Consider the following 20,188-nt stretch of genomic DNA (forward strand, 5'->3'; position numbering starts at 1 on the left):
TTCATTTTCCTCAAATGGCATCCTAAGTATCTCTTCTGATTTTTGATCGCTGAAGTTCCTCAGAGAACCAATCCATCCCCCAGCCCAGGATTGACATACAGGAGGGCCACATAGGAGTAATCCAATCCAAGGCCCCCCCTTACCTGCCCATTCTAGGCAGCAACTAAGGCCTCAGCTGAAAAAAAACATTAGATCCTCAGGCAAGACCCGATGTTCTCTCAAAAATCTCCAGGTTCATTAAGCACCTGAAGCAGACAGACTTAATAGGTCTTAGCTCCCTATGGGAAGGGCAGCACCAGTAAGCTGAAAATCAATCTGATATTGATCTGGACTGAAGGTAAAGTGTCCACCTTCATATCACTGGCTTGAGACAGCTGCCCCCAGCATGCTTGAGACCCTCAATAATTTGAAACAGGTCCATGGTGGCCATGAACTCCTGAGCAGTTCCAAAGTTAACACTACCCAGGTTCAGATTAAAACCTCCAAGGATTGTCAGCCTTGGAGATTCAATCACCTGTCTGGCAATGGAATTCAGGCAAGGGTGTCCCTGCATATAGTAGCAGAGACACCAGTACAAGAAGCTCAGCTGCTCTCTAGTGCCCAACTTCAGCCATAAGGCCTCACACTTGGCTATCTGCAGTGCAGAACCCCTAAAACTATCAAAGCTTCTGGGGTGACAATTGCCACCTCTACCCACCTACCCTGATGCCAAATATGAACCCAAGTAGAAACAACTCTGAGTGGGGACCCCACCACCCCAGGCTTACCCAGGTCTTGGTTATACAAGCCAGGCTGACTGCCCCATGACCAAACCATGGATAAGGACAGATTTATTATGCACCAGGGCCACCAAGGATCCAATGACCTTGGTATTGCTTGAAGCATCCTCATCCATACCCACCCATTCAATTGCTAATATCATTTTTCAAGCTTTTTAGGTGGGAGTCCAATGCTCATTTATCTAAGAGCAAGTTCCATTCAATTCAGAAGGGCTTTTTTCTCAGTGGACATATATCGAATTAAACTGGAAAACGTTACACAAGTGACAGAAGGTTCACTGTAGGTGTTGGAAACCTATTCCTAACTGAGATGTTTCCTTTTATGACTCATGTAATAGGACAATGTCAGCACCAAACAAATAACATGATAATGGCATTTGCAATGCTACTTCCCTGAGCTTTCCCTGTATAGTCTATTTTTCTCATGTTTCTACTTCTCTATTCTGGATGTTCTGTAGTTCTCACTCCCTGCAAAGGAAAGTCTTTTGGGTTAATCTCACATTGGATCCAAATGTATAAAGTGGTTTCTTAGAATCTGCAATAAGAAAGGGCAGAACCCCAAAATATCAAATATGTTGGCCTGATTGCTTCGTTAGATTTTGTTCCTTTAAATAGTTCCTTGCGATAACATATTTCTATCCACTTGAGCTAAAAATGATGTGAAACCACACAGTATCACTTCATTTCTTTAAATAAACATATCAAGTTTTTCTCTTTCTTTCCTCTATGTGCTGGCTTACACCTCTGTAAGATTGTTCATATGGGATCTGTAGGCACAAAAGAAAATGTGAACAATTAAACACCTGCTATTTTAAAGTCATCAAGACTATGGTAACCCAAACAACAAAATATTAAATAGCAGGATTTTTAAAAATAGCACTATCAATACATGACCCAGTTCAGTCAATCAGTGAATATTATTTAACCATGTGGGGAGAAGACACAGGGTTGTGGGAACCCATCATGTGAGGACTGCATGTGAGCCAGGAGCTACATATTTTGGTGGATAGGCTGAATTGGGGCTGGATCTACTCTCAGCCTGTCCAAAAGTTCTAGACTCTCCATTGAAACATAATCTCAGATACCCTTAGACCAAGACTAGCCACACAAAATTAATTTCTCCCTCTCCCAAGTCATAGCTATTTTTTTTTATTGCAAGAGTTTGCAAGAATAAATCTAATTCAGCACAGATTGTTTTCTTGCAAATCTCATCATGGGCCAATGCAAAACATACTGCAGGACTATTTTTCCCATAGAATTTTAGAATGCACTTAAAATATACAGTGTGCTTTGCTTAAAAATATTCTAGTGCTCACTGTTACAAATCCAAGTCAGAAAACTGTGATGACAATTAGTTCGGTGTACATAGAATTTCTAGAATATTAAGGAAAGGGTTCACTTTTCCTACCACAATACTCTTGTACTCTGCTGTCCTCCACAGTGCCCCAAGAATAAAAGAGGGATGTACAGAGTCATATAAGTAAACATAAGAAGCAAGTATAAACTTTAAGGAACTGCAATTGTAGGGGCTGATATTGGCATAAAGGCTGTTTCACAGAAAGGCACCAGATGCACACCCCCAAGACAGAACAATGCGAATGGAGTAAATTCAAAATAAAGGTGTCAACAGTTCAGCATCTAAAATTACTGTGCATATAGTAGTCATAGTAAATTCAATTCCTGGTAGCTAAGTGAACACATTTACGTTGTTTTCATGGCAACACTACTGAAGTGGTTGCTGTTGCTTTCATCCAGATTTCTTTCTTGACTTCTCAATCCAATCTCAATCCAATCCTACTTTGCTTTTTTAAGATCACCACATTTGGTGGGATTATATATTATTAGATATGTAATATATATGTAGTGTGTGTGTAAGTTACTCTTGCATATATATGTACATTATTTTTAAAGCCTGTTGCATTTTTTCACTCTTCTCCTGCACCATAAGTACTAATATACTCCCATAACCCATGAGTTTTAATAATGGATCTCCCATTATCTTCTCAAATTTGGTCCTAAACTTTGACAGAATTGATCCTTTGCTAATATCCATAAATTCATGAAGTGAAACACTCAACCCTTAAACTATTGTTTTTATTGTTATTTTTCAGAATGTTGAGTTACATAATTTTATGTATCACTATTATAATACCATTTGTTGGCTTTCTAGGTCATTGACCTATACTGGGGAGTAGAACCAGAAGAATGGGACAGCCCAGAACTCCAAAAGACTCGTATGAGGCTCTTAGAAGATTGCCTGAAAACATCAGCAGGTCCATGTTTTGTTGTGGGTATAAATAAAGTTTTACCTAATCAATCTAGTCTTTTTAATGTAGTTGTGGGCCTTTTCTCAAGGATGCATATTTAACGTAATATCTTCTAAGAGGTTTTGTTCTTGTTTTGGGATAGATTCCATAGATGCTTCTCAGTGTTTTATATAATATGTAATCCATCATCATCATCACCATCATCATCATCATCTCTATACTGCAGATCAGGAGATGGGGAGATTGAGTTAAGAAGTCATTTGTCTAAAACATCTGATACATTTGGGGTTATAGTGAAATTTCAGAAATAATGTTAGCAGAAATGTCTGAATGCAAGAAATCTCATCTGTTAATTTCTTTTTTATATTTTTGCTATACATGGCTGAGATAATCTTTTTAAACTAAGGAGTTCATGTCTCCCAGCGTATTATATTTACTATTAGTTTAAACTGGAATCACTCCAATACAACTCTGAGACTAAATTTTGGTCTAGTGGTTAGGGCAATGGGCTAGAAGCCAGGAGACTGTGAGTTCTAATCCCGCCTTAGGCATGAAAGCCGGCTGGGTGCCCTTGGGCCAGTCACTCCCTCTCAGCCCAAGAGCCAATCAGGCATAGTAGGAGAGTTCTAGTCCCGCCTTGGGCATGAAAGCCAGCTGGGTGCCCTTGGGCCAGTCCCTCCCTCTCAGCCCAAGAGCCAATCAGGCATAGTAGGAGAATTCTAGTCCTGCCTTGGGCATGAAAGCCAGCTGGGTGCCCTTGGGCCAGTCCCTCCCTCTCAGCCCAAGAGCCAATCAGGCATAGTAGGAGAGTTCTAGTCCCGCCTTAGGCATGAAAGCTGGCTGGGTGGCCTTGGGCCAGTCACTCCCTCTCAGCCCAACCCACCTCACAGGGTTGTTGTTGTGGGGAAAACAGGAGGAAGAAGGAGTATTAGGTATGTTCAGCACCTTGAGTTATTTATAAAAATAATAAAGGTGGGATTAAAATAAAATAAAATAATAAAAATAATAAAAATAAATTTAACAGATGGAAATGTCTTTGCAGACATCAGTATTTACATAGCTATGTATCATTACATTTGCTCTGTATAGAGAAAACTTTAGTTGAATTCTAGCCAAGTTGGTAGGAGGACCAGAGAAAGGTCCAGACCAGAGACTTGGAGCTCCACTGATGCTTGCAACAGTACTGAAGTAGAGAGTTACGTGCTTTGGCTTGATACAAAGCACTGTCACGTAACCCAAAGCCAATTTTTTAAAAAAAAATCAGTGAAGTGGTGAAGTATAGTAGGGCTGGGCAGTGCTTCAGATTCAGTCTTAGAAAAGTGCTTTATCAGACATGGGAGCACAAACATAGCATCTGTCTGTGATGATACCTTAAAGCAGCCACATGAATCTGGGAAAAGACAGTCACTTTAAGGCACTGTTTCTCAACCTTGGCAACTTGAAGATGTGTGGACTTCAGCTCCCAGAATTCCCCAGCCAGCCAGCTGGCTGGGGAATTCTAGGAGATGAAGTCCACACATCTTCAGGTTGCCAAGGTTGAGAAACACTGCTTTAAGGTGTTGTAGACAGGTGATACATTTGTCTTCCTTCATAGTTGGAAGTACTTTTGGAGACTAAATCCGACCTGCCACACAGCCCTGCCTTGCAGAAAATGTGGCCGCTATACATCTGCAATCAAGTATACAGTGTGAGGTTGATTTTTTTCAGGCAGTGGGAAATCTTAGAACATCAAGCACAGTTAGCATACACACCCTTACAAGAATCAGCTAGATTCAGTCTTCATTATTATTGCTATATTGCAGAGAGTGGGATTCAGGCTGAAAGAGAGCAGTTTGTCTAAAGTAACCTACTGAATTATCATTGCACAAGCTCCATATCTATGCTTGCTGGAAGTAACTTGCCCGCTCCCTCAAAATCAGTCTTGTTGTCTTCTAATTCATTTCTTAATGGAGCTCTTGGTGCCTCATACATATGGCAGAGAACCGTTGCTTGAAACTTTCTACAGCTGGGGAAAAAGTTTATAAGAAAGCATACCTTGTACCACTTTATGGTCCTATGCGTGGCTCTTCTTTCAGACGTATGGTTTCACGAGCTCCATTTTGGAAGTGTTCAGGGGTCAGCAGCAAGCTTCATCTGCTTGGCCTCAGCAAAGGGCCTACATTGGTCCATCGGCAAATGTATATGTATATGTATACGTATACGTATACGTATACGTATATGTATATGTATATGTATATGTATATATATTCTATCCCGCCTTTATTATTTTTATAAATAACTCAAGGCGGTGAACATATCTAATACTCCTTCCTCCTCCTATTTTCCCCACAACAACAACCCTGTGAGGTGGGTTGGGCTGAGAGACAGCGACTGGCCCAAGGTCACCCAGCTGACTTTCATGCCTAAGGTGGGACTAGAACTCTCATACCACGCCTGATTGGCTCTTGGGCTGAGAGACAGCGACTGGCCCAAGGTCACCCAGCCGGCTTTCATGCCTAAGGTGGGACTAGAACTCACAGCCTCCTAGTTTCTAGCCCGTTGCCTTAACCACTAGACCAAATATTCATGACATTGGCTAAATGTAATCAATCCACATAGAGTTCTTCCACTTGCCTGCTTGGTTATCTTCCTTAGTCTAGAGTGGGGGGTTTCAAACAATTGCAAGCTGGGAAACCTGTTCGTTGTTTTGTTTTGTTTTGTTTTGTTTTGTTTTGTTTTGTTTTGTTTTGTTTTGTTTTGTTTTGTTTTGTTTTGTTTTGTTTTGTTCTTAAAAAAATCCCTAGAACCCCTGATCAGGAGATAAAGTTGTAGTGATGAATAATTGGCTGCATTCGAGTTAAAATGTTTTACTCTTAGTCTGTGACAGAATTCCATCAAGTTCTCACACAGCCTAGGGTTCTGCAGAACACAGTTTGAAACGCCCTGGTTTAGGACTAGCCAGTCTCCTCCCTCCCTCCCTCCCTCTGTTTCTCCTTTTGACTTATTTACTTGTTCTTTCTGTCATCTCATTTTCTTGAGCTGTTTTTGTTTGTTTTGCATTTTTGCATGTTTTATTTTATGAGAGACCCTCTTCTTTCTACAAGTGCCTCTCTTGCAGAAATAGCTAATTCATTACCTTCAGACAATATTGATCTTGGTCTTTTTTGGTTAGGAGAAACTTTGCAGAATTCTTGCAAACATTGCCTTGCTTTCACCAAATAGGCTAAGGGAAACAATATAAGGTTCTTACACTGAAAAAGATGCTTCAGACAGACAGTTCCACAAAATAATTCGGTGCCTTTATAACGTTGAAAAACTGTCTCGTCTTTCGATCTTTCAATAGAAGCATCACATTAAGGGCAAGTAAAATATATGTTTCTCAGTCAACTCACTGGAAACCTCTCTAATTTTTTTTTTTTGTGCAACCATAAAACATTCCCTCTCTTTTTTCTTCTAAAAGAAAAATGTCTTTGTTCCTGTTGGCAGTTTCTGTATTATGTAGAATAGACATACCATTTGCTCCTAATTGCTGGTTTTGCCAACACTATAGCTCATTTCTAACAATTTTCTAATCACATTTTGGATTTTAAAAGCATTACCATTTACAATGCAGACTGAATCCTAGAGATTGTTTTAAAAATATTCACATTCAGAGAATCTTCAGTCTTAGTAGTATGTAAAACTGCCTCTTTTGTGTTTTATATTGTTCCCTGTATCTGACATTTTGGATGAGGTTGAAAGCAACAGATTTCTTTTGTTAAAAAAACATGTATCCAGACAATATGGGGAAAGAACTGTAGTTGCTGCCATTGTCCAGGGATATTGAGAAACAATTAATAGAGTGCTGTGCAGGCATTCCTTTCTTCAAAGACTCTCTTCCATAGTACAGGAGAGGTTAATTTAATGCAATAAAAGGTTTGTTTAAAATTCATAGCACCTGAATTTTTTTAAAAAATCAGTATTAAAGGAGCATACTAGAAAGATAGAGGGACGCGGTGGCGCTGCGGGTTAAACCGCTGAGCTGTCGATCGGAAGGTCAGCGGTTCGAAACCGCGTGATGGGGTGAGCTCCCGTTGCTAGTCCCAGCTCCTGCTCACCTAGCAGTTCGAAAACATGCAAATGTGAGTAGATCAATAAGTGCCGCTTCGGTGGGAAGGTAACGGCATTCCGTGTCGTCATGCTGGCCACGTGACCCGGAAGTGTCTACGGACAACGCCGGCTCTAACGGCTTAGAAACGGAGATGAGCACCGCACCCTAGAGTCAGACACGACTGGACTTTACGTCAAGGGAAACCTTTACCTTTACCTTTACTACTAGAAAGATACCAGATGTTAATTTAAATAAACATCTGCAGAAGAAGTTCCTTCCACCGTTTGATCATTTCTTCTGCAGATGGTCATTTAAACCAGGCGCATCCAACCCGTGGCCCATGGGCCGCATGCGGCCCTGAACAGCTAGTAATGCAGCCCCGAGGATGAAGCACATGAAGAGTAAAATTAGGATTAAAATTTCTGACGAGCACCTTAAGAACTCACTGAGAATTGCAACCACTTTCATCAAACCAGACATTGATGCATTAGTTTCACAAAAACAAGGTCAAATATCCCACTAGTTTTATGTTGCCCTCTTTTTTAAAATTTTATAACAAAAAACATTAAAAAAATAAATGAAGTTTTATTACTTATATACATTAACTGTATTATATATTTTATGTGTGGCCCAAGACAATTCCTCTTCACTCAGTGTGGCCCAGGGAAGCCAGAAGGTTGGACACCCATGATTTAAATGAAAAACTACCTAGGCAGGATGTAAAACTTACTGGAATTCAACTTTGCAAGTACTGTATTGATTTTCTGTGGCCATAACTCTGCTGACCACTAGGGGCAGTAGATGGAAGGGACTTCCTTCACATGTCTGTACATAATGTGCCTCCTATTGATTAGATGGATATTCTCAAAGCTTATCATAATTTATCATCTTTCTCTCTCAATTAAGTCCTCTTCTTCCAGATGTAACCTGGGTAGTTCAGGTTCTCACTCAACTCATTTCTTTTCACAATGGAGGGGAGCACTCTAAAGACTCTTTAACTGTAGATAGACTTGTATCACTGAGGCTTTCCAATCAGTATGTTATTTCCTGAATAAAGTTTATTAGTTTTCTTTCACACAAGCACCATCCCCAAGAACACTTTCCTACAAAAGTTACTCTGCTAAGGTCAGTGTTATCCTTTCCACACATTCTTTCTGTGACACAGCGCTGCATACCTCCTATCCAACAAATCCGAGCCATTTCTTGGTATCATTTTAATTGCTTTTTAAAATACAGAAATAAAGAAAAGAGAAAACATACAGAAGAAAAAGAACAGAGAAAGAAAAAGGTCAGAAGCATCAACGTAGACAATAGCTCAGGTATAGCATTAAACCTTCACCACAGAGCAATATTGATCAGGTTTTCCATTACATCAAGAGAGACCCAATTCAGAAGCAGAGAAAAACACTTGTCATCAGTCCACAACTGTAAACCTATCATAAAGAGTACCCTTTTTTGCTACACCCCATGTTCGTAGACCCATTTTTTTCATATAATGATAAATTCAAAGTGTTGATATATTAATGGTATAAAAATGGCAACTGTTGGGGATGAGGGGTGCCTGTGGTATGGCAGACAGTAAGAGCTGGGGCAGATTGCTGCCCCTGACCATGTCTTTCCCTAGACTCATTACTCTTGATTGTTCAAACAAGAAGAGGGGAAGCACAGCTTCAACAGTAGAACACATGAAGCCGACTTCAAGCTGCCTCAAGTGCTGGCAGGGGAGGAAATGAAGATGACATAATGGTAACATGTCCCTTAAAAATGGTATGCAAGGTGACTTCATGCTGAAGTGAGTGGGACCTGAGAGCAAGCTCTAGGTTTCATTGCAAGCAGATCAGCAACCAATTAAGACAACTGAACAATTCTGACAGTGAAGAATGCTCATTATTGTAATCAGTTTCAAAGCCATGTTTTCTGTGTTTAGCTAATCCAAATCTAGTTTAACATTTCTCATTGTCTTCTATGTTGGTGGTAGAGTCTTTGTGGTCTTCACAAACCTGCCCGCAAAAATAGGCAAAGCATTGACCTTGGCCTAAGAAATCTCCCTTCCCAGGGCCCTCATGTTAAGCCTGGTCATATCTTTAGTTAGAAGAGCACTAGGCCAATTCTGCATCAGAATGTCAAGGTCCTTATATGTTGATCCTTATGAATGCAGATCTCAAAATTTTCTGGCACCTGGATATCTTGTGGCCCAGTAGCCACATAAGAACCAGATATACTTCCATAAAACAAATCCTATGTAACAGCTTCCAATGAGGAGCTATGAACCCACAAACATTCCTAGTTGGTTGGATCATGTCTGTGAGGTCCTGGTACAACAAGAAATAACCTGTTCTGAATTTGGTAGGAAGTAAAGTCATGAAACTATATTCTGGATTTCTCTTTTAAGGTTCCAGAAATGAAGAGAGAAATCTTCTAAAATGGAAGCCTGCAGAATAGGATTTCTATAAAATACTAAAGTATATTTATAAAGTGCTAAATGTTGTGCTAGATAGTGTTCAGATAAAAGGAAAATAACTCCCAGTTAAATGCTTAGGAATAAAATAGATACAAAAGGGATATTGAATATTAAGAGGATGGATTCAAATTAATCCTATTTATTCACAGCTAACTCTAATTACATGCCACATTTGCTTAACGAATTTTATTTTTTCAAAACTGAATGTTGTTAAAATATTATTTTAAACAATGAATATTATGGTTGGCAATTCTTTGTTGTTGTTAGAAGTAATTTTAAAATGACTCCTTCAAAGACGTAGTGAAGGGTAATAGATTGGGATTTGTGTTCAAATCCTTGTTCAGTCATGACCCACAGGACTAGTTAATTTCTTTGCCCTGGCCTCATTTAGGCTATATTCTATGCCATCTGGAGGAAGAATAGGCTTAATATGTAACAAAATTGTAAAAAAAGAAAATCATTTTTCAAGTCAATAAGTCAGGTGCTGTGTTATATTAAGAATGTATGAGAATATGTAATTATTTGTCCAACAGCTGTTCAACATTTTATGTCTAACACCTGCTAGCATAAACAATCATATATTCTAATTTTCTGTTACTGTAAATATGATGGTTTAAAAAATCAAATTATTAGAACAAATAATGCCATCTGGTGGCTAGATCTAACAAGCTAATTTTTCCAGGTCCTTGAATGCATAGTGCTTAACGTATACATTGCTTTTCAGTTGGGATGTTTTGGGTGGGAATATTGAGATTCATTGTGAACAACAGAGAAATTAATAAAAATGCTATATTTTGCCTCATGATTCCCTTGCATTGCAACTGACAGCTGAGAAAAGAAAGAGTTAATTCTGTTTGACTTATGTCCATCAATAGGAAATTGAAAGGGGGTTAAATCAAATTATGCTGATACTGTATGTATGTCTGTGTGTGTATATGTGTGTGTGTGTGTGTGTATATATATATATATTCGCATCATGGCACTTCTGATGAAGAGTACAATTTAAATTAGTGCCTTGTGCATACAACTTAAATTAACAGAATTGCTAAAAATCTAACTGTAAAACAGATAGGAGGAACAGAAGAACCATCACATTTAATCACTGCTGTCTTTAGAATTTAAGCAAAAAAACCCCCAGACTTTTCACATATTTGTTTAAGCCTATGGCTTTCTAGATGTTGCCAAGCAATAGCTCAGATCAGGCCTCAAACTTGTTAATTGGAGCTGCTGGGATTTAAGCTCAGGGTCATCTGGAGAATTCATGAGCTAATGCATCAAAAATACTTTTAAGGGCAGAACTTTTATACTGATCAACACATTTCTTGTTCTTGTTCTTATTCAGTTCAGTCCACTCCCAACTGATACCATCTCACCAGATCTGTTTGTCAGCAACTGCTTCTTTGAGTTCTTGTAAGTTCATCTTGTATCAGCAGTGTTGGTATCTAGCCACCTTAACTTCTCTTGGCTCTTGTTTGCTTGCCTTTGATTTTTCCAAGCATTGGGGTCTTCTCCAATGACTCTTCCCTTAGTTTCAAAATATTTAAGCTTTAGTTTCATTAAACATCCTCCCAGTGAGCAGTCTGACTTTACATCATCTAGTACTGAATAATTTGTTCTTCTTGTGGTCTCCAGCAACATAATTCAAAGGCACTGCGTTTTTTTCTGAGGCTGTAGTTTTTAAATCCATATGTTACAATTGGGGAAACTGTGGTCTAACTACAGTATATGTACCTTTCTTGTCAGTGTGATGTGTCTACTCTTTAATACTTTCTCTACATCTGTCCCACTCATTCTCCCAAGTAGCATATGGCTGTATTCCATGGGCATAGTCACCATTCCTGTAAATTTCTGAGACTAGGAAGATAAAGTTTGGTATGCTTCAACTTGCTCTCTGTTTTCATTGGGTTGGCACTGCCTATTAACATGTTCTTTAGACATTTTAATATTGTACAGCAGACCAGAGTGTTCACTCTCTTCTTTCACCTTCTGCAAAAGATTCCTTAAGCCTTCCTCACTTCTAGCCATCAAAGCCATCAGCATATCTCAGGCTGTTGATGTGGCTCTGGGCAACAATTTTAATTTTAATTCCAATTTCCATTTCTTTTAGTCCAACATTTCTCACAATATGTTCTGCACATGATTAAAATAAGGTGACAGCCCACAACCTTGACATATTCCTCTCCTAATTTTGAACCATGCAGTTGTTCCATTCTAATTGTTGCTTGCTGGTTAGCATACCAATTATTCCATTAGCAGATGAGGTGACCCAGTAGACCCATTTTTTAAAGAGCTATCCATAATTTGTTGTGATCTATGGTCATATCATTTGTATAATCGATAAAGCAAAAACAGCTGTCTTTTTCTCTCTCCCTTGCCTTTTCTATTATCTATTAGATTTACTAGTGTAATCTTGTATGCTCCTGTCTCTTCTGAATTCTACTTGTACACCTGGGAGTTCTTTTTCCATATACTGCTAAAGTCTGGATTGCAAAATCTTGAGAATTATTTTACTGCCGTACAAGGTAAATGCAGTTATCCAATAGTCTGAGCATTCTTTAGCATTGGCCTTTTTAGGTATTGGAATGAAACTTTCCTTTTGCCTTTGGCCACTTTGACAGCTGGACATCTTTTCAGCTTTAATCCAACCACATCGTAAGTATCAATGCCTTCCTCAGTAGGTTGTTGAATACCTTCCAACTTGGATGCTCATCTTCCAGTATTGCGTTGATATTGTCTTGATTGTGATATCCCTGCTCATCATAGGTGAACCTATGGGGAATGTAGATTCCCACTGGTGTAGTTCATAGTAGCTTTGGGACATACAAGCCCATCCATCACTACGATGGAATGGTTCATGAAGGGGTTCACCAAAGTAGTGTCTCCCAAATGTGTTAGACAACAATTTTCCTGGTCCAGCAAACAAGATAGGAAACAGTTGTGAACCTGGAAACCTGTTTCTCTGTTTTTCAGCATTCTGGCTGAACCATTATCTCATTTATAACTTGTAGCCATGTAACCAAGGAGCACTTGCATACACCATTCCATGCATACATCATTTCAGGGAAAGTCTCCATTAATTCAGCTGTCAAAATCTACTTGCATATATTCCCTTTGCCTCTGAAGATGCCAGAATTGGCAGGGAATACCTTTCAGACTAAGATGTTCTCTTTAGTTTGCCATTCTGTACAGTTCTTCTTTGTGCAACCATATTGTATAAATCCCCCCCCTTTTTTTTTTACATTGGCACAACTTTGAACTACTTAATAGACATTTGGCAGAACATCCACTGCTAGAAACCAGCAGCCAGGCAGTTTGGAAAATGAATGCAGAATACCACTTAGCCTCTTTTCAAGTCATTATGGTTAGAGATGGGTTTTTATATTGTGGATTTTAATTTTGTAAGCCGCTCGGAGTCACTGTGTGTGAATTGGGTGGTCATATAAATTGGTTTGTTTGATTGATTGATTGATTGATTGATTGAGACACTGGGGCTGGGAGAGTATAGGGGGTCCTGTCCTGCCATGCCTGCCTTTCAGATGCCCATTTTTTTATGCCTGTATAAATAATTGGAGACCCCAGACCTGACAGTTTGCAGAATGTTAGTTTAATCCAAACATATCTTCTAAGCATCATGGAAACTTTTCACTAGAACATTATTATTTATTTATTATAAAATGTATTTATAATAAACATTATTATTTATTTATTATAAAATACCTAAGGTTTATCAAAAAATAGGTTATTTCCAGTTATCTCTCCTTTCCACCTGAAGGGGTCCCCAACCGATACACAAGGCCCACCCTTAAGCATACAAAATAAACCCTAAGAGTTCTTCTGCCTATCATAGATTATGGATCAGAACAATGCAGAGGCAGTAAAAAAAAAAAAAGGAAGAAAGCAGGTTTATTTTGACTGCAGGAACTTGACAGAGATAAAAGCCATATCAGAGAGGAGATTCTTTGGTTGTTCCTGAAAGGAATCTCCATTTCTTAGTTGGAATGATCCTGTATCAGAAGATTCCTTTAAAAGGTGAAATGACAGAAACAGGAATGTGAATATTAAAGGAATTTGAAAGTATCAATTAAATGGGGAAAACAAAACCTGAAGTGGATTTAATATCAGTATTTTATAAAGTGTTATTCAAGATTGATCTGGGAAAGGGGAACTCTAATACTTTAAGAAAAATATGAGACACATGTTTAGAAATAAAATTTGGATTGGGGCAATGGAACAAATAATGCTAAACAAAATTCCTCATAAAATCAATTTTATCAAATCAAATCAAAGAATTGTCATCAAAAATTAATCATTATACCCAAGTTAGATTGTTGAATATTACAGGATTAGTAAAATAATCTTGCTAGACCGTTGGAGGGGATGCAGAACTAAAAGAACATACTTTAATTTATAGTGGACAAGTAATAAGGAAAGAAATAATAAGGAAAGGACAAGTAATTATGAAAAGGGATTTTTAAGAAAATAAGTTGAATTACTCATCAGGAAATTGATATGATCCTGCCATTCACATTATTAAACATTTTGTCCTTCAAATGTGAGTTTAAAACATAAATTGCTGTAGAACATTTTATGATGACAGGTCACCATGTGATAGCAGGGTTTTGGAAGAATTTGAGTGGGCTACATTAATATGATTGGCATGCAAGAATTTTGAATATTGCATTATCAGAAAACCTGACAGTTACATTTTAGGTAATTAGAAATTGGGTAAGATTAGACTTAAAAGGTAGATGAATGAAATTATGTAAATCAAAAAACCAATGGTATAAGCCCTCCCAAATGATGTGAAAAATCATGGAAAATGTTTTTGAAAGCCCCTTCTCATTGTGGGAATGTATAATTGAATATATTGAGTTAGCAATGGAGTGAAGCCTTTCAAAGTTGATAAAGTAATCTGCAGAAGGGGCTGCAGGGAGAAGACCCTGCAGTTCAGTGAGAGGAAATTTTTTAACCACCTGTCTCTGCACTACAGTGCTATTATTCCACATGACAGTGTTTCAGTCGTGAATACGAAGAATGTTCTCCATTGTTGGAAAATGAGTGGTGATATGCATTACGTTATATTGCAGATCTTCCATTTTGGGATGGGGACCGTATCTTCATTTCAGAACTATCTGCTCTGAAATAGGGAGCGACTTTTCTCCACACATCCTGGAAAATAAGTTGCTCCAAATGGAAGAGTCCCTCATTGACACAGGGCAATACATCAGTGATCAAAATAGCTGGGCCTGTATGCAGAACCCTGTACAGTGCTGTCCACTCCCCCCTCTCTGCCCTACGTTTAGCAATGGGATGAGTTGTGTTGGCAGTAGGCTGTTGGCTGTTAAGTATTGGAGGCCCAGCATTGATTATGGGATCAAGAGCAGAGTATGTAAGGTAAGATTCCTAATCAAAATGAAATAGCATTCTGACTGCTGAAAGATGTAGTTTCTGGACCATGTTTCCTCTAATATTTATTTAGCACGGTGCAGTAAACAAGACTGGAAGCAATATGACATGTGCTGTTAAGATGAAGGCAGCTTTTTCTAGGTGAGCTTGAAACTGTTGAATCATCTGAAGCTGGTAAAAAGCATTGGTGGTGCATACATCCACTTGGACTTAAGCATCTAGTCCAGGTGGGCTCCCAGGATCTATACCTGATCCTGATCCAGGAACAAAGCTGACAAAGGCATGCTGGGGAACTTCTGGTGTCAGCTGAAGAGGCAGCAGTGAATTACCAAATGTAATTCAATTTAATTAATTCAGTTTAGGCCTCACCCAACTCCAAGCTGACTCTGGGCAGTATACAGTAAAGACCTGGTTTAAGACCTGTTATGTGTCTCATCAGTGAGAATACTGAAAGGACTTCTGACCGTGCTTTTTGCATCCCTATCAAAGGACTATAATCAGTGGTGAAAAATAAAGAGTTTTGGTAAAGCTAAGCATGTCAGCTATGGAATAATCCCCTCCCCCCATTTCTCTCTTCCTTCTACCCACACCCGTGTTTTCCTTTATGAAGGGAATTTCTCTGAGTGGTTCATAATCCTATCAGTTTGGCATTTGCATAACCAAACTACACCACTGTTTTTGTTACGTTTCATCCTGTACTTGTGTGTGTGTTTTCCTTATGTGTGACTCTGTCTCTGAGCATTCCCAACACTAGTTTTGATTTGAGTGAAATAGGCATTTTGTGGTAAGTCCTAATATTCCCAAGTAAGTGTGAATAAGATGATAGCCAGTTTGATTCTATGCAGTTCAGTCCCAATGAAAGGAGAAAGTTGTTCTCCTTGCAGTTGTGTTCAACATTGCCCATGATTCCAGCGAAAAATAAAATAGATTACATAGATACCAGATATATTCATGGCATGTGGGACATTCCCACATAGGATCCAAGCTTTTATGGACTATGTCTTTAGCATTGTTATTAAACTTTACTCTCTGTTGCGTCTACAACAGGGCCTTTTGGGAGAAAAATATGGAGGTATCCGAATACCAGGGGAAGTGGAATCCTCAGAATTCGAAATGATTCTGGATGCAGCTATTGAGGCAAAGCTAGAAACAAGGATTTTGGAAGAATGGTACTGCCGAGATGAGAATGCAGTGCCCCCAACTTATTACCTCAAACCAAAATCTGAAATGCTGAAGAGCAATCCCAATATGGTAAATCTCCTTCATGTGGTATTGGTTTAGGAGATGTCTGCAGTATATGTAGAAGGTTTGTTTAATGGTAATCTTCTTCTGGGAATTGTAGTTCTCTGAGCAGGCGAGAGATATCTGACCCAAAAATCTCAGCAGTCTCACCGAACTCCAGTTCCCAGGATATCTTTGGAAAAGCCATGGCAAATTTGTATCAATTACTGTATATAAATATTCAGAAGTTATGTAACCCAGGTTGCTGAACCTGTGAGCACTCTACTTAAGCCTCACAGCCTGTCAGTGTCACCCACATGATGTGGGCTGCCTAGAGACATCAATGTCTACAGGGTGAACATCTTCACACATAAAGCTGCACACATCTGGCCCTTTTTATGAGTGAGAACACAGATAATGAGAAAGTGCTGCAGGAAGACAAGATGGTTTAAGTGAAATTAAGGTCTTATATTTTTGTAGTTCAGGTGCAAATCATAGCTTCCATGCTAGTCTACCCTAACTTCCACAGCCTTTTCCCATATTTATTTTTCTCTCCTTCTCTCTCTCTTTCTCCCTTTTTCTCTTTTTCTCTTTATCCTTCTATTAAATGACAAGAACAATGCTATGGGTATGACGTAAAATACATAAAATTTTCAAAAGCTGCACTGGTTTATGGAGATTTATGCCTATCATCTGTTAAATGTAATAAATAGTTGATCACAATCCAGTTCTAAGCTGGCAAGGGCCCATAATACAGACAGAAATATACAACCAATTCTAGTTGGCATCCTTCCTGACACTCAGGAGAAGAATCAATCATTTATAGGAATAAATTATCCTACTCCTCAGCTATGGAGTTTGGGTGCAGTACAATGAGATCCCAATCCAGTGCTATTCAGAATTCCTTGCTAGACTGCCTTCTGAAGACCAATAAATGCAAGAGGTGGTTTAGCTCATTGAAAAAGTGATTTCAGTATCATCTGCCAAGAATCTTCTTTGTATTTCAAACTGAACACCCCTTAAGGTGAAATCATGCAGATGTTTAGTCAAGTACAAGGAGGAAAGTAGTTTTTCCTACTGTACTTCTCCATGGATGCAAGAGTAGCTGACTTGCAGTTGGGCTGACTTGGTTCAGCTGACATACATTGAAGTGTCAGGTATTGGAAAGGATCTAGGAAGTTCAAGGCTAAAGCTTAGAACTTACCTAGAAATTCAGGAATGCAGCTGAGGGAAATTACACTTTTTCAGATCTACATTCCCACTCCTCTTGGGGGCAGTGAGACTAATCATTCCTTCACCTGCCCATCCAAGTCTCTTGTTTTATGTTTAGGAGTCCTTCAGGTTATCAGACCTGGGGGGAGATGGGGAGGAAATAACAGCATGGGAGAGTTGCCATGGAAACTTTCCATCATTAAGAGCTCATGCAAAGCCATGTCCCTCCCTGCTGATGGTCGCCATGGAGACAATTTTCAGAAAGGAAACAGATGGGGCAGAAAGCGTAGTGTAAATCCGCTAGATTTGGAGTAGAATTTTCACATGGGAAAGTGACTAAAAAATTAGATTTTCTTCTTAACAGGCAAAATAATCGGGTGTGCGTGCACAAGTGCATGCCCACAAATATATGCATATTCTAATGCTTTCCATTCAGGCAGAACTAGACAGCATTAACATTTTTTGTTATGTATTTTTATAAGCTGTCTTGAGACTTTCAAATGAAAAAAGAATATAAAGATCAAGTTCGAAACAAATTGTATTTTGGGAAGTTTTGAAATTCCTGGGTTTAAGGCTAATCCACAGTAGGATTTTATGCTAGTACTGTGAGGGCTGGTTTACTCTCATGGCACATAACACATTCCCCAAGCCATTGTCTTGGGGGTTTTTTTTGAAATTCCGCCACCCAAAAAGGGTTCAGCAAATCTTTGAAAACTCGGCTTTGTTCCCAGGCCTGGGGTTAGGTTGTTTCTGGAGTCCCTGGTGGGTCTTGTAATGAAATCAGCGTACACATCCTTTTCTCTTGCAATTGTTCTTCTTTTCTTTTCCCCCTTTTAACTATATAAGCTGCCCAGAGTAATTTGAGAGTCTTCCAAAACTAATAAATAAAATAAAATAAATTATTGCGGCGTTTCTACTTAATATAATTCCACTAAGCCACCAGTCTCAATCTAGTGACATGTACTGACCTTCACCTCTTGTTGGTGAGATATTGTACGAAAGAGCCAATTTGAAACGTTCTTCCTTCCCTTCTCCTTTGGCCACTGGGAAATCCACTCTTAACCCCTACTTTTTAATGCTGTTTTTCATCACGCACGTACACCACTGCACGACTTTGAATAAGCACCCCATTTTAAAAAATATTCCTTCCATCAGATTTGTCCCTGTGGTTACTGATTTTTTTCAACAGAACAAGTACCTAAATCAGTAGCATTAACTCCCCTTTCTCTGAAGCTACAATATTATAGATGCTTTGCATTAGGGAAGATAAATAATAAAATGTGATTTTTTTGCAACTCCACCTATTTTTCCTGCAGTCAGAGTCCGATGTGTTTCTTTGTGGTATAAAACTACATTATAGCAAGTAATGTACTTATTCCTTAAACGTCTGTCCGTCTAGCGTCATTTGCATTTGGAAACAATCCTGGCAAAGCAGTGCATCAGACGCTAAAGGGCATCTCCTATAAATCCTGCCTTTTTGACTTCAATTTGCTATAATTTAAATATTAGATTATAGGACTATTGATATTGTGCCTAAATGTTCTATCCTTCTCATTCACATTGGAGATCACGTCTTGAGTCCTTTGCCAAATAGTGGGCTATACATTTTGATGAACAGTATACGTGGCATTAAGGGACGCGGTGGCGCTGCGGGTCAAACCGCTGAGCTGCCGATCGGAAGGTCGGCGGTTCGAAACCGCGTGATGGGGTGAGCTCCCGTTGCTCGTCCCAGCTCCTGCTCACCTAGCAGTTCGAAAACATGCAAATGTGAGTAGATCAATAGGTACCGCTTCGGCGGGAAGGTAACGGTGTTCCGAGTCGTCATGCTGGCCACATGACCCGGAAGTGTCTATGACAACGCCGGCTCCATGGCTTAGAAACGGAGATGAGCACCGCCCCCTAGAGTCGGATTCGACTGGACTTTACGTCAAGGGAAACCTTTACCTTTACTATATGTGGCATTGGGAGCCCAGTGTAGCCAAATGTGCATTTTTTCACTTTGTTGACTTCAGCTGGAAAAAGTTAACTCCACATAAACACATCTTCCACTGAAAATGTGCCCTTTTTATGTGTTTCATTCATGTGTGTATAAATTAGAGCTATCGGTATAAAGAGTAATATATGCATGGTGCAGTTTAGTTGTGAATACATTTTTCCCTACATTAAAATCCCCTTTAAATAGAAAAACGTAATAACGAAGAGTTGGATTTCCTCCAGTAACTCTGCGTTTGAGTGATACAATATGAACTGGCACAGTCTATCCTATCCTACTGGGAAATAGAATGCTTAGTAGAATGTTAACAGTAGCATATGGAGGTTTGTCTTCAGCAACAAGTAGTACACCAGGTCCAGTAAAAGCACATAAATCAATATCAATGTTAGCTTGTGGGCTGCATTTGTGGGTGTTTGTGGATATCTCTGGGTGCATGTCTGTCTGTATAAGTGGGTATGTAAGAGAGAATGACATGCAGTCATTGTAACAGCCATATCCTTGTATAACTCACCTCCACAAGTCTTCCTTTGTTCTGAATACATGCTGTGCAGTTTCTTACCAGCCATCACAAATTTATTCTCCCGCCAACAGCACAGCAAAGATAAAATTTTGCTTGTTTTGCATGCTCCCTGAAAATGGCAAAATTCTATCTTTGCTGCATTGAGAATAGTTACCTTAATATTGCTAACTTACCTTGCGTCATCTGCTAACTTGGTTTATCTTGCCCTTGACCCTGATTATTTGCAATTGTATAAATGCTGGCACTGATCAATTGTTTTT

General features: G+C 39.1%; 1 protein-coding gene across 1 annotated transcript in view; it reads left to right on the plus strand.

Moving 5' to 3' along the window:
* Positions 1–20,188, plus strand: part of NWD2 (NACHT and WD repeat domain containing 2) — a 65,367-nt gene that overhangs the window by 37,779 nt on the left and 7,400 nt on the right. Inside the window, exons 3-4 of the mRNA XM_063310491.1 lie at positions 2,950–3,066; positions 16,030–16,233. Of these exons, the coding sequence (XP_063166561.1) occupies positions 2,950–3,066; positions 16,030–16,233 (321 nt within the window). The remainder of the gene's footprint in view (positions 1–2,949; positions 3,067–16,029; positions 16,234–20,188) is intronic.

The sequence above is a fragment of the Candoia aspera genome, chromosome 8 (genome assembly GCF_035149785.1).
Source record: "Candoia aspera isolate rCanAsp1 chromosome 8, rCanAsp1.hap2, whole genome shotgun sequence".
Taxonomy (NCBI): Eukaryota; Metazoa; Chordata; class Lepidosauria; order Squamata; family Boidae; genus Candoia; species Candoia aspera.